At 38.1% G+C, this 13,279-nt stretch overlaps 1 protein-coding gene across 1 annotated transcript in view; it reads left to right on the top strand.

Annotated features, from left to right (window-relative positions):
• The window catches only part of LOC142158710 (cadherin-9-like), a 188,200-nt gene that overhangs the window by 92,605 nt on the left and 82,316 nt on the right, over window positions 1-13,279 (top strand). The window contains exons 4-5 of the mRNA XM_075212932.1: window positions 1,926-2,045; window positions 3,002-3,169. Of these exons, the coding sequence (XP_075069033.1) occupies window positions 1,926-2,045; window positions 3,002-3,169 (288 nt within the window). The remainder of the gene's footprint in view (window positions 1-1,925; window positions 2,046-3,001; window positions 3,170-13,279) is intronic.

Raw genomic sequence — 13,279 nt, 5'->3', positions numbered from 1 at the left:
GCCATCACCCCCATTACAGTGACATAAGCCCCCAGCCCACACACAATACCTTGACATAAGGTCCCCTGTCCTCACCCCCATTACATTGCATTAGTAGTCTTGACAAATAAGAAAGCACGACTACATAATATTAATAACACCCATCAGCCCACTCATGTAATAAAAAGCCACAATATAACATTCACAACCAACTCTATCTCCTCACATTTAATAAAGAGTCACTACATAACAATATTACCCCCACAAACAACATGCCATTAAATATACTCCACAAACCATGCTCTATATGGTAGTAATACAAACCACAACAACAGTCTCCACATGGCATTAATACACTACCACACATCAGCTCTCTCATATGGCATTAAAACAGTCCCCACATCAGAATCTGCCTAACATTAATATACCCTCCAAATCAGCTCCCACAATGCAGTAATACACATGGCATTAATATACCCTCCACCCCTGCATAACATTACTACAGCCCTTACATAATATTACCACACCTCCCACACCAGTTTCTACATAGCCTTACTTCATACCCTCACATAACATATTACAGCCCTCCAGATGACATTAATTCACCACATACCCAGATAACATTAATACCCCATATAACATTAATACACCCCCAGGAGACATGTCTATACATGAATAAACTGCTTTGATATCTGCACCAGCTAGGTGGGAGGGATATCAAATGCAGAGGAGAAGAAGAAGGAAATAGTGAAAGAGTGATGGGAATGGTTGTTGGATCCATATTGCTGTGGCTTGGTGGCTGGTGTTGCTGGAGTCACCAATTTGCGGTACCACTACATGAGCTCAAGCACCCACAAAGCTTGAGCCTATGCTATAGTTCACATTTGTTAAAGATGAAAACGTACCTATTCATTCTAATTGATTGCAGCTTTGCTAATGTGCCCAGGACACAGGTGGTGTGATTTGTTCTGTTAATGCACAAGCTGCCGTGCTAGCAACAGTGGTTCGAGTACCTGTCAGCTGTGTTCTGGCTGTTGCCCTGGCAGTCAGGATGTTGCTTTCGGTCCTTCAGTTCCTGGCCAATGCCAGAGTAACCAGGATGCCTTCCACACTTCCGCCCTTGCTGTTGACAGGCAGATTGAGCATGTGACTACAATCACTTGATTGTAGCCTTCTGTGATGGTTTGGGGGTGTCCGTTCTCCTCCACATTCATTAGTTTAAAAGGCAGGGAGGGCAAAATCTGAATACAAATATTGATGCAAAAAAAAAAAAAAGCAGGGAGGGCTTATCCTCCCTGCCGGTTATAGCGTTCATGGCCTGCATATTGCTGGACCTGCTACTTGTTCTCTGAACTTCTGATTGATTAACTATTTTGACCTTTGGCTTATTTCATGGACCTGCTTGTTTGATAAGTGCTCCTGGCCACTTGACTTGTACTTCTGGACAATCCCTACCTCCTATCTGCCTTGATTTATTGGCCTGATTTAAGACTATGCTTGCCTGCTTCCTTCCTTCAACCTTTGACTTGGCTCTGGTATTCCTTGTTGGGAGTTATCTTTCTCTCTGCCTTCTATCTCTGCGCTGCCGGTTTCTGGTTATAAACTTTTACTGCTCTGTGTAAAGCTCTGGGGGCATCCAAGTACCTGTGAATGCATCTACATCTACAGAAAAGATGGCTGCTATAGGTAAAGACCTCTTCCGTCTGTTCTAAAAGCTTATGCCATTACTGGTAGCCATAACAGTTAAAGCACATATTTTAAAATAATAGGGAATTGTGTGCTATATTAGAGCATATATATTGTATTGTGATAGTTAAAATATGCATCTGGATGTTTGCGAAAGAGAACTTCTCTTGACTGATGTCTGTTAAATGGGTTGCCGCTTCTTAATCATTCCAGCACTGGTAATGACCTATTTTTTAGATTTTTATTTTTCCTTTGTTCAGGTACCTCTGTAGTTCAGGTGACTGCTATAGATGCTGATGACTCTTCATATGGAAATAGTGCTAGAGTTGTATACAGCATTATTCAAGGACAGCCATATTTCTCAGTTGATCCTGATACAGGTATGCATTGTAACATTCAGTAACGTTCATTTTGTATTTCAGAAAAATTAGATTTAAGCGTGTTTACCATTATTCATTGTAATTTATTGTTCATTTTTATAAATCACCAAGACTTGCTTAATGGGAAAACATATCAATTATAAACAGAAAGAAAACACAGACAACTAACAGCTCTTGGTTAATGTTAAAGTTTTGTAAAACATTTTATCTATCATACTGTACTGACTTACATTTTTGAGTCCCATACTTGAAAATGAGATATATCTCATTGTATTATCTTTCTGAATGGTAAAACATTTCATAAATAAATACTCGAATTACAGACATACATACATACATACATACATACATACATACATACATGCTGTCCATACATACATACATACATACATACATACATACATATACACATGCACATTGGTAATTACAGGGACATAAAACTCAATTACTAACACCAATAGCATATAAAAATATTGTTCTAGTTATTTATTATCAATAACACATATCAAATGTTCAACAATATATACTAATTACCTAATGTTATATCTCTGAATCCAGAACTTTCAGGTGTTTTGAAACTACAAGCCCCAGTATGTTTTGCCAGTAGATAACCAGCCAATACTTGGCATGGGGATGATGGGACTTGTAGTTTCACAACAACTGGAGAGCCACAGGTCAGCCAGGCCAGATCTAGACAAAATAAAATACAAGTTCTTTTCCTAAAATTGTATTAATTACATTAGGCAAAATATTCTCAGATTTCCCAATTTTATCTAATTTTTAAAGTACATCAATTGTTTTTTTTTGTTTCTAAATACCTGTTTAGCACTTTGAGTTTGAGACTGAGTTTTGTTTATAAAATAACAGGAACATTCTGTAATTAAATGTGTATTTGCTGACAATGTTTTCACATCTTCCATGTAAAATGGTTTACATTTTTTAATGTTTTTTTGCAGGCATAATCAAAACTGCTCTGCCAGATATGAGCAGAGAGAACAGGGAACATTACCAAGTGGTTATCCAGGCCAAAGATATGGGTGGCCAGATGGGAGGATTATCTGGGACTACCACAGTGAACATCACACTGACTGATGTCAATGACAATCCGCCTAGATTCCCACAGAGTAAGATGCATTTAATACTTGTGTTGTGTTTAAAACCCTGTTTAAATTTGGTAATTTAACAGATACCATCTGTGATGCTCTTTCATAAATACTGATCCACTGCAGTGCCTGCTTATAGCTTTATGCTAGATAAAGAAAAGCAGTAGCCTGTTTTAATAGGAATTTTTGTTTCTTTTTATTGCAAAATAGTAAAACAAAATTAAATCCATTCATTTTTTGTAGTGAAACTCTACACAATAGTTTACTTTATGTTTGAAGGCTGAAAAAGTATTATTAACACAATATTTTATTCATAAAGTTTCAAACTGCTGTTTGATTCTTTACAATGAGGTAAACTTCTAGGTAAAAATGTCAATTGACTTTAAAGGTGGGAGACTAAAGAAAGTGTGCAATGAAAATTACATTTTTAATCTGTAGAATTAACGTTTAACAATACACAATACATGTATAAATATATATATATATATATATATATATATATATATATATATATATATATATATATATATCACAGTTTGTTTTGCTCATGATTAGAAATGAGCAACATTGCAGACACATCTCGCATGAATCAGGTTTTGTGGCGGGGCAGGCAATTTTGCACAGGGGCAGAATTTACAGCTCCTTATTTACTTTCCAATTCCATGAAATGCCATTTTGCATTGTATTTGTAAGTTTCCTTTCAATAAATTTATAGTATGTGCGTAGAGCTGGGACACTATGGTCAATTTATTCTACATTGAAGTATGTTTGGGATAGGACTGGGAATGATTAAGGAGAAAATCTGTAGGCTAAACATGTGAAATTTCACATCTAAATGTGGAATGAAACAAATATTTTGCAGAACGGTTTTAAACATTTTTCTCATCTCTACTAATGACATTCCTTTCCAGATGTACTGTCATTGTCAATGTTTGTTATCATTATGATGAGCTCAAAAAGCAAGCACTGGTAGGTGCGGCAGCCTATAATCCATTTGCAACTATCAATATTAATTCAATGGGAAGAAAATGTATAAATAAATTATCATTTATGGATGAGGAAAATGGACTTTAACATAGTAATAATATAAGAAACTCTTTAAGTTCTAGGTGTTCTTGATTGAAACGAAACCATAGAAGTAATTGGCCCCTAACAGGGGCGGGCTGGGCCAGGGGGCAGGGGGGCATGGCCCCCCTAGGCCACTCAGCCTCACTGCCTTTAGGGCCGGCCCCCTCCCAGATGCAACATAGCCTGATTTTTACCGGCGGCCGCATCTCATAAAACGGGGTGCGGTCGCATCAGGTGTCATGTGATGCGGCCGCCTGTGCGCCCCCCGGGCTGAAATCTGCCCGCCCACGCCTTGCCCCTAAACACTTTTAGTGACCATCTAACACATACGTTTTTGTTTGTTTGCAGGTTACTTTTTCTCATAAAACATCAGATACTACTTTATAGTAAAGAGGGGTTTGCATTTGAAAAAAACAGACAGAACCAAAATTTGGGGTACTGAGTCGAACTAAATCACGTCTCGTGCCAAAATCACATCTGAAAATGAGGCAAATGTCATTTCTGGCTAAACGTAGGATCTTGTGAGTTTATCTTATGTATATAACCCATCTTCATGTACTTAACTACCATTTTAGAAGTGATAGCATGTGGGCGAGACATTTGGTGCAATTCTGTGTTTAGAAAATAAATTGACAGGATGAAAGAAGCAATTTATTTAGAAATAGCTGTGATGTTACTGCACATATCTTAAGAGTTTATTTATAGATCAGTCTGCTGGAATTGTGTGCTGATCAATTGGGTGTGAGATGGTGAAGAGCAGACATAAAGTGAATACTGGTTGCAATAGTATGTAAATAAACGAATTGGGAATTGTCATAAAATATTCTTTCTTGCTTTTGAAATCAAATATTTTCAATCTGAAGGCAGTTGTGCAATGGTCAGTCATATATGAAATATTTAGTGGATAAAAAGCAGGGTGCTGTATGACTGTGAGCAGCACACCCCCAAAAATATATATTTTTCTTTTTTAAACATTCCAAGTGTTTCAATCTGAAAGTACTTGTGTGAGAATCAGTATCAGTGACATTTTTACTGCTAAGCAGCCAAAACACAGGGTGCTTTTTGACTCTAAGCAGCACCCCCCAAAAAATCTTAATATTACTTGCTTTTAAAATCCAAAGTGTTGTTGAATGCAATTGTGTGAGAGGCAGAATCAGTGACATCTTTACTACTAAGCGACTAAAAAACAGGGTGCTATTTGGATCAGAGCAGCACATGTCCAAACAAAAAATATATTTCTTACTTTTAAAATCAAAAGTGTTTCAATCTAAATATAATTGTGTGAGGGCCAGTATCAGTGACATTTTTGCCACTAAGAGGCCATAAAATAGGGTGCTCCTTAACTCTGAGCAGCACACCACCGGAAAAAAAAGAAAACTATTTTTTTGAAAGAACCAATTGTATAACTTTGAATTATATTGTGGAGCAGTGTCAGAAGAATTGTAAGTTGACATTCCTAACACAGCCCCATGGGAGCACCCCCAGATCCTTTGCATATTACAGTAGACAACTCAACCCAGTGGCTAAATGACTTCCTGGTGGTTTAAAGGCTGTAGCATCTACTTCTATATTGGTAGACAGATGTCCTGACATTAGTTGTAGGAAATCCTATTACAGCACATGTCCCACATGCAGTATAATGATTTACTACATGCTATTCAGTTACCAAAGCAAGTTTCAGTTATTAAGTGCCAAGCACATATGACAGGACAGGATGATGTAAAAAAAGGAAATCATGGAGCTGATTTAGCTGCACAAAAAGATACTGCACAAATTATTAAAATTACTGAAATACTCTAAATGTTGTAATTCCTGATCAATCTGAACTAATTGAGATGCAAAAAAAGTTGTTCTCCACAGGAAAAGGCCAGATGGGAAGTGGCAGGATGTCAAATTGAGAAAGATGTACTTTGGCTTGGAAAGGGAGGTAGGCCTGTAGCTACCAAAGCTCTCTTGCCAGCATTGGCAAAAATGAGTCATAGACTTACCCATGCAGGCAGGGCCGGATTAAGGGAATGGAGGCCCCTGGGCTAAGGGGGCCTCCATTCCTCTGTGAGGCCCCCAATGTGAGCCGCCCATCGCCCCCCGTAAGGCTCCCCCCAAGCACTTGCCTGTCAGGGCAGTCCTCCTTCCGAGGCGCGCTGTAAGCTCCTTACTGAGGAGATCTCGAGAGAGTTTGTGAACTCTCACGAGATCTCCTCAGTAAGCAGATTACTGAGCGGCACCAGGGACGGAGGACTACACTGACAGTGCTCAGCAGCATTGATCGGGCCAGGGTCGCCCCCGCCTCCGGACCAATCAATAATGCTGCTGAGGACTTTGAAGGGCCCCCTGGATGCCAGAGGGCCCTGGGCTATAGCCCAGTTAGCCCTAGGGTTAATCCGGCCCTGCATGCAGGTAAGACTGCTATGCAGAATATAGACCAAATGTATTTGTAAGCACCTAAATTTTCAGCCATAGCTGCCAGGTACCGTGCTTCATGTATTATCTGACTATAGATTATTTGCAGGGAGTGCAGTAAAAACAATACTTCATCACCTGACAATAACTGACGGCCCATTTCAGGTAATTCAAATTAATTTCATCCAAATTCTTAAGTGTAGGATGTTAAAATATGTATTAGTATATGTTGATCAATTTTCTGGTTAGGTCGAAGGCACCGTAGCGAGAGCCACCGCTTATGTTACTGCTAAAAAAATAATACAGACATTTGTATGTAAATATGGCATAAGATAAGTAATTTTCTCTGATTGAAGTACTCATTTTACTGGACTTGTTTTTAAACAAATGTGTGAGTTGGTGTGTATAAAGCAACAATTACATACACTGTATTATCCATAGTCTAATGGAAAATTGATAGATACAATGGAATTATTAAGAATAAACTATCTAAATGAACAAAGGAAACATGAATGCAATTTTTTATATGCTATCAGATTACCCCTAGAGGACCTCTCAATTTATCACCATATGAAATTCTGTTTGGAAAAATTCCTAATTTCACTCTGAATTTCAATACCAGTCAAAGTCATGTTAATGAATTGACTGTTAACTACATTTTATCATTTACTAATCAGTTTAGACAGATTCAAGCTGCTGTGATAGGCACAAAATCAACTCTAATTGATGGAGCCTGTCATAATCTGAGTCCTGGAGCTTGGGTGAGGATAAGAAGTTAATTGAGATCTGGCTCACTGACTGATCAGTGGGAAGACCCATATCTCGTGTTATTGATGACGCCAACTGTGGTAAAAGTCAAGGAGAAACGCAGTTGGATACAAGCTTCTCATTGTAAAGCAAACAACATATCCTGACCAAGTTAGAAGATAATCATTACCCGCATGTACTCAACAAGTGAGGGATATATCTGAGACCATAATAATGTCTCTGCCCTTACTAAAGAAAGACACTATTGCCCTTATAAAGTAAAGGGAAGTAAGTTTTGTGACGAGGAGAAGACAAGAATCAGAAAGAAACTGGTTTTCGGAATCAATGTGTTCACAACATGTTACAAGCCGCCACGGCTCATTGCTGTCAGCAAATCTGCTTCATGATGATCGGGATGTCACTACCTCCCTGTTTCGGCTGTCACCAGCTCAACGGCCTGGATGCTCTCTGTATCAGCGGCGTGTCCCAGCTACAGATGACAGTCGGGTGCATGCACAGGGGACTGCTAATTAATTATGAAACATCGGGGGGATAATTACTGTGTGTGTCCCAGGCTGCCATTGGCCCATATGTGTATATAAGCTTAGCCTCCCTGCCAGTTACAGCTTCCAGTTACTGTTTGCTGACCTGCTGCATTTGACTCCTGATTTTTGATTGTCCCACCCTTACTTACCTTTGCCTTTCCTGACTCTGTTTGCTGTTGCCCTGACCTTTGGCCTGTTTCTCGGATACTCTTGCACGCTGCCAGCCCTGACCCATGTCTGCTTCTGACCACACTGCCTGCTACAGACCCCTGATCTCAGCCACCTCTGACTACCTGTGAACATCCTGTCTACTGCCCCCTATTTCCAGTCACACTATGGCCGCCAAGGATAATCTTCTTAGGCACTAGAGCTTAACAATTGGGGCATCAGAGTACCTGACAAACACAAAGGAAGAGAAAAAAGGAAAATATGGAGATTAGGGGCATTCTATGATTGTATTGATTCTTATTAAAACAAAATACTTTATTGAATGAGTTTATAAGAATGTTCCCATAATGGCCTGTGTGCCACCAGTAGCGAAATATTTAAAAACAATAGTGATTGTGATACAAGGTGCAAAATAAGTGATTAAAATTGGCAATACTTGCTGCCCTGCCTCGTTATGTTTAATAGATTGTTGTGGTGAATTGATACACACAATAAAAATTTGTGTTAGATCCTTACATAAATGTTATTTATCTTTCAATAAAGATTATATAATCCCCTATGGTATCTTCATTTATTAAATACATATGTGACTACCTATAGCTCGATTATGTATAGAGATTATTGGTTATCCTATTGTATAATGCCACTGAACAAAAATTTAAGGAGAAAGAGCTGCTATTCATACACTGCACTAAATTTAGATAATTGATGATAAAGCACTCTGTATATATGCTGCCCATAAAATTGCTAATATCATGAATAGAGGGCTGCTCCCATTTGTAGTGGATCGTTATCACACTGAAATGAAATGTCCACCCCCTCTCATATAACAGATAATCCTATGATACATTAGCTGTAACTAATAAGAAAATCTGTGGTTCACACCCTGGATATAAGATATTTCAGGGGTAGTGCCACTATAATAAGACATTTATAATTAGATTATATGAAGTATCTGTTATAATTGAGCATAATGAGGCAAACACTGATGCACTTTTCACATACACGCTTTAACCAGGCAAGCCGAGGAGATCCAATGACAGTTCTTTTAAAAGGGAAAGACGTCCCCCATACTGAAATCTCAATTGCTCATCCAGCCATACGGCTTGAATATCATAGAATGTTTCTATATGATTGACGGTTCCTTAAACTAATTCTGAGGCGAGGAAGAAGTATAGCGTGACTAATCCCAGGTTCTGGCTGGCCAATTACAAACCTTGTCCCAGGTGGTTCAGGAGTTATCACACCCTTTGTCCGTGCAAGAGAAAGCTTCCAGTGCCTTGCAAATCTCCCTGGTGTCAGTGGTAGAAGCTAAGCTAAATGTACCGGACTGATTCTCTGGAGACCTATGACCCATCAGTTCTAAAAGTGTATCCTGGTAGCTGAGTCCTAACACAACCAAATATGAAATTATGGTTAAAGTTATTTACTTTAACATTAATGACATTTGCAATTGCTCTTTTTCTTGAACTATATGTTTACAAACCTGTAAATGGACAACAGAAAGATAATGTGAAAACCTTGGAATGTAGAGGTAAAAGAAAAACTATATATTTCTTGAACATTGTAAAAGATTTACCCCCATTTCAAGTATATATTTGTAAATATTGTGAACATCATTCAGAAAGACAAAGTGTAAAATGGTGTGAAGATGATCCAAATCATTTTAGTGGTCAACATCCAATAGATGTGTTTCATCAATTGACAGGGAGAAAATTTAATACTAGTGAGTGCTGGGTTTGTACTCAAGTACCTTGCAGGCATCATAATGTTGGTCTTATACCATTTCCAGCAAATGAAAGTAAATTAGGTGAGAAAATAATATGGTAACAAGACTAAGGGAGAATATAGTACTACTATGCCTCCGCATATAAAGTTATTAAAATACTATAATGTTGTTCATGAAAATATAACATGTTATAATAAAACTGCTAACTCAACAATTAAACCAAAGGGAGTGAATTATAATGTATGAAATATATATTTAGGAGTAATTAAAAATGTATGAAGATTATACAGTATAGCAAATTAAATTTAATCAAAGAACTAGTAAATGTAATGCTTAATGCAAATGTAACTAAGTGGACAAGACATTTTGTTAATCAGACTACTTGTGAATTAGGATATGAGGCAGCTCATAAATTAATGTCTGATATTCCATATACACTTCCGAAAAAAATTGTATTTCACATGTGGAAGAAAAGCATATAAATGGCAGCCTCCAAATTCTGAAGGTATATGTTATATTGGTAAATTAATTCCTTGTATAATTGTAATGGAGCATAAGGGTATAACTGGCATTCTGACTCAAAATATAAGACAAAGAAAGAAACTATCTATTAAAACTGTAGATGTTAAACATAAGCATCTTTTAAAATTGAACACTCAGTTAAAGCAAGAGTAGGTTTTGAAATATTTTTCACTCACGGATAAGTTGGATATTTCAGTAATGTTGAAGCAATAGAGCAGTTAGTTGATTTACTGCATACGATTACAGAAATATATGATGATGCATTTAGGTATGTTTCAAATAGAGCATCAAACTTATAAAACTGAATTGACTTAATATAGATTAATATTAGATTATTTAACTGCTCAAAGTAGTGGATATAGTCATATGTTACAAACTGTGTATGGAGTACATTGCTGTATTTACATTGCAAACTTGACCAATAATCCTGGGGAAGAGATAAATGAATATATGTGAAATATTACACGATTAACAGATAAGTATAAAATAGACCATGATGATCAAGATACTTAAAATGATGACTGGATGCCACTCATTCTCCAGACATACCGTGTTAAGTTGTAAGTCAAAAGCACCAAATTGGGTGTATGTGTGACTTTTTTTGTGTGCACAGGCACAGCATGAAAATGTGCAAACATACCACCAACTCTAAATTAGCCCCTAAGTGTCCATAAATACAGTTGATCTCTTAGGTCAAATGTGAAATGACAGAGCATCAAAAAACAACTTGCATGTGTCTTAAGAAAGAGCATAGAACTTGTTTCTAGTTTCAACCGTATCAAATCCAAACATTTTTACAGATGTGTTTTAATTTAAATCTGGGTGTAAGTACACTCTGCCTAAATATTATTTGCCGTATATAGATACACAAACAGAATGCAATATATACGCACAAGCATTTGTGCAATATAAGGTCACATCAGAATGCATTAAAACATGTTATATTCTAAAATATTTGACAACTCTTAACAGTATATCCATTAATAAAAATATGGGTTTAAAAAATAAAACTTAAATTTTTTTTAAGTTAAATACATAATTCAAGATTATTTTAATGTGAAATATACATGCAATGCATTTTTAAAGTCTATCTTACTTGCATACACATGTTCTGTACTAACTAGAGGTCCATTTCGGGGCATGTGCAGAGCAATTTTATGCAAGATACAGCATGCAAATGAACTTGCGACTGAACAGGGATAAGGCTCTTTCTAAGCTATATAACTGACATTTAAGTTTGTCAATTCCAGTGATGTTATTTGATTACAAGGATACAGAGGGCAGGAGTTGGCCCAAGGGAATATAAGCATCCAGGTTGTAAAAGATAACAAAAATTTGATCCCAGCAAGAATCGTTATTATAGGATGTTTTGCCTTGGTTGACCAACCAATCAGTAAAGCTTTTTGGGAATGACCTGAACTTGAAAGGGTTTATAAAGATAGGATCAGTTTAGTTTCACTCTTTTGCCAGAAAATTCTGGGCTGCTGCTGATGAGTTCTGGGGTGGGAAGTGCATTATTGATTCTGCTTTTGTCTGCTTTTTTCTTTATTTTCCCTAAGTATTTCCTTTTACACTTTCTTTCTTCACCCTATTTTTGTTAAACTGTTCATTTCCTTTTTTCCTCTTCCCCACTTGTCTTTTCTTCTTTCTTTTCCCTTTCATTATTGTTTCATATACCTCTTTTCAAAGTTTTCTGCCTTTACATTGCCTGTTGTAGCATTCTCTGTGTCTGCCTTCTCCATTTGCACTGTCCTTAGCCGTGCAGAGGCGTATCTGCTAGCTGACTGTTGCTAACTGTGATGTGTGCCCCTTCCACTACCCAATCCTCTCTGTACTAGGTGCACTGGCCATTACTTTGGCATGAGCAATATGGTCCCGCTTCACGCCTCTCCCTTCACTCTTTGTCTCCCCCTGTTTCTAAACCAGTACTCTCCTCTATGCTTGCCTCCATTTTGCATCATGCACACCCATCCTATAAGCACCTGCATCAAAGGCGGCTAATGGTGGGCTGCCCCCATATCCCCCTTCCCCGTGCCACATGCACAAACTGTATGATGATGTTGATGTGTGGTTTTTGCTATCTGTTTGGTTTTTTTGCCCCTAACCCTGTGTTCTCATACCAAAACCCCATTTTTAATGCCTCTTATATTTCATTTGTCCAGCCCAGCTGCCCACAGTTTTCCACATGCCACGGTTCGGTGTCCCCCATGTCCCAGTTGTACCCTGTCACCCCTGGACCTGATATTGAGCATATTGAGGGGGATATTTTGGTTAAGCTGAGGGGGGCTACTGCCGATTGGCTTTCTTATTGGCCTTTTTTTGTGCTTTCCGGGTTATTGAATTGGTAGCATCCTCTAGGGTTTAGCATTGTATGGGTTTGCTTAACAAGAATGTTGTTGATCACGATAATAGTTTAGTTTGTAAGATCCATAGGTCAAAAACTGATCAGCTCGGTAACAGTCATTTGGATCACGTTGTTGCAAAATGATGATGCTATAGTTTGCATGACAAGTTTGGCTGATGGATATTAGGACAGGAGGCCAGGCCCTGGCTGTAATTGGTTGAGGCATGTTCACTAACTATCAGGTCAGGACAGTTTTTTTCAGCAATGTTTGTGTAGAATGAGTTTAAACTTGGCCGGATGCGGCACTCATTCTTCAGGATCAGTGCCATCATGGTTGCCTCTGAGGAGGGTTGTTCTGTTCAAACCATTATGGTATTGGATAAATGGAAGTCTGTGTGCTATATGAGATATAGGTGTTATGTTCGCTTGCTTCTCTGGCTGGGCTGACCCACGGATGTTGCTTGCCTCATTTTTGAGGGGACATGGAGGGATTTGTCCAATTTTTCCTCTAAATGAGAAGCGTGATTGGCTTCTGGCTCCTTGAAGTTTTTTTTTATTGTTGTACCTCCGTATGGGTCACCCAGTGCATCGTATCCTCTGGCTAGGCC

This window comes from Mixophyes fleayi, chromosome 5 (assembly GCF_038048845.1).
Source record: "Mixophyes fleayi isolate aMixFle1 chromosome 5, aMixFle1.hap1, whole genome shotgun sequence".
In the NCBI taxonomy this organism is placed as follows: Eukaryota; Metazoa; Chordata; class Amphibia; order Anura; family Limnodynastidae; genus Mixophyes; species Mixophyes fleayi.
This window is presented reverse-complemented; position numbering and strand designations above follow the sequence as displayed.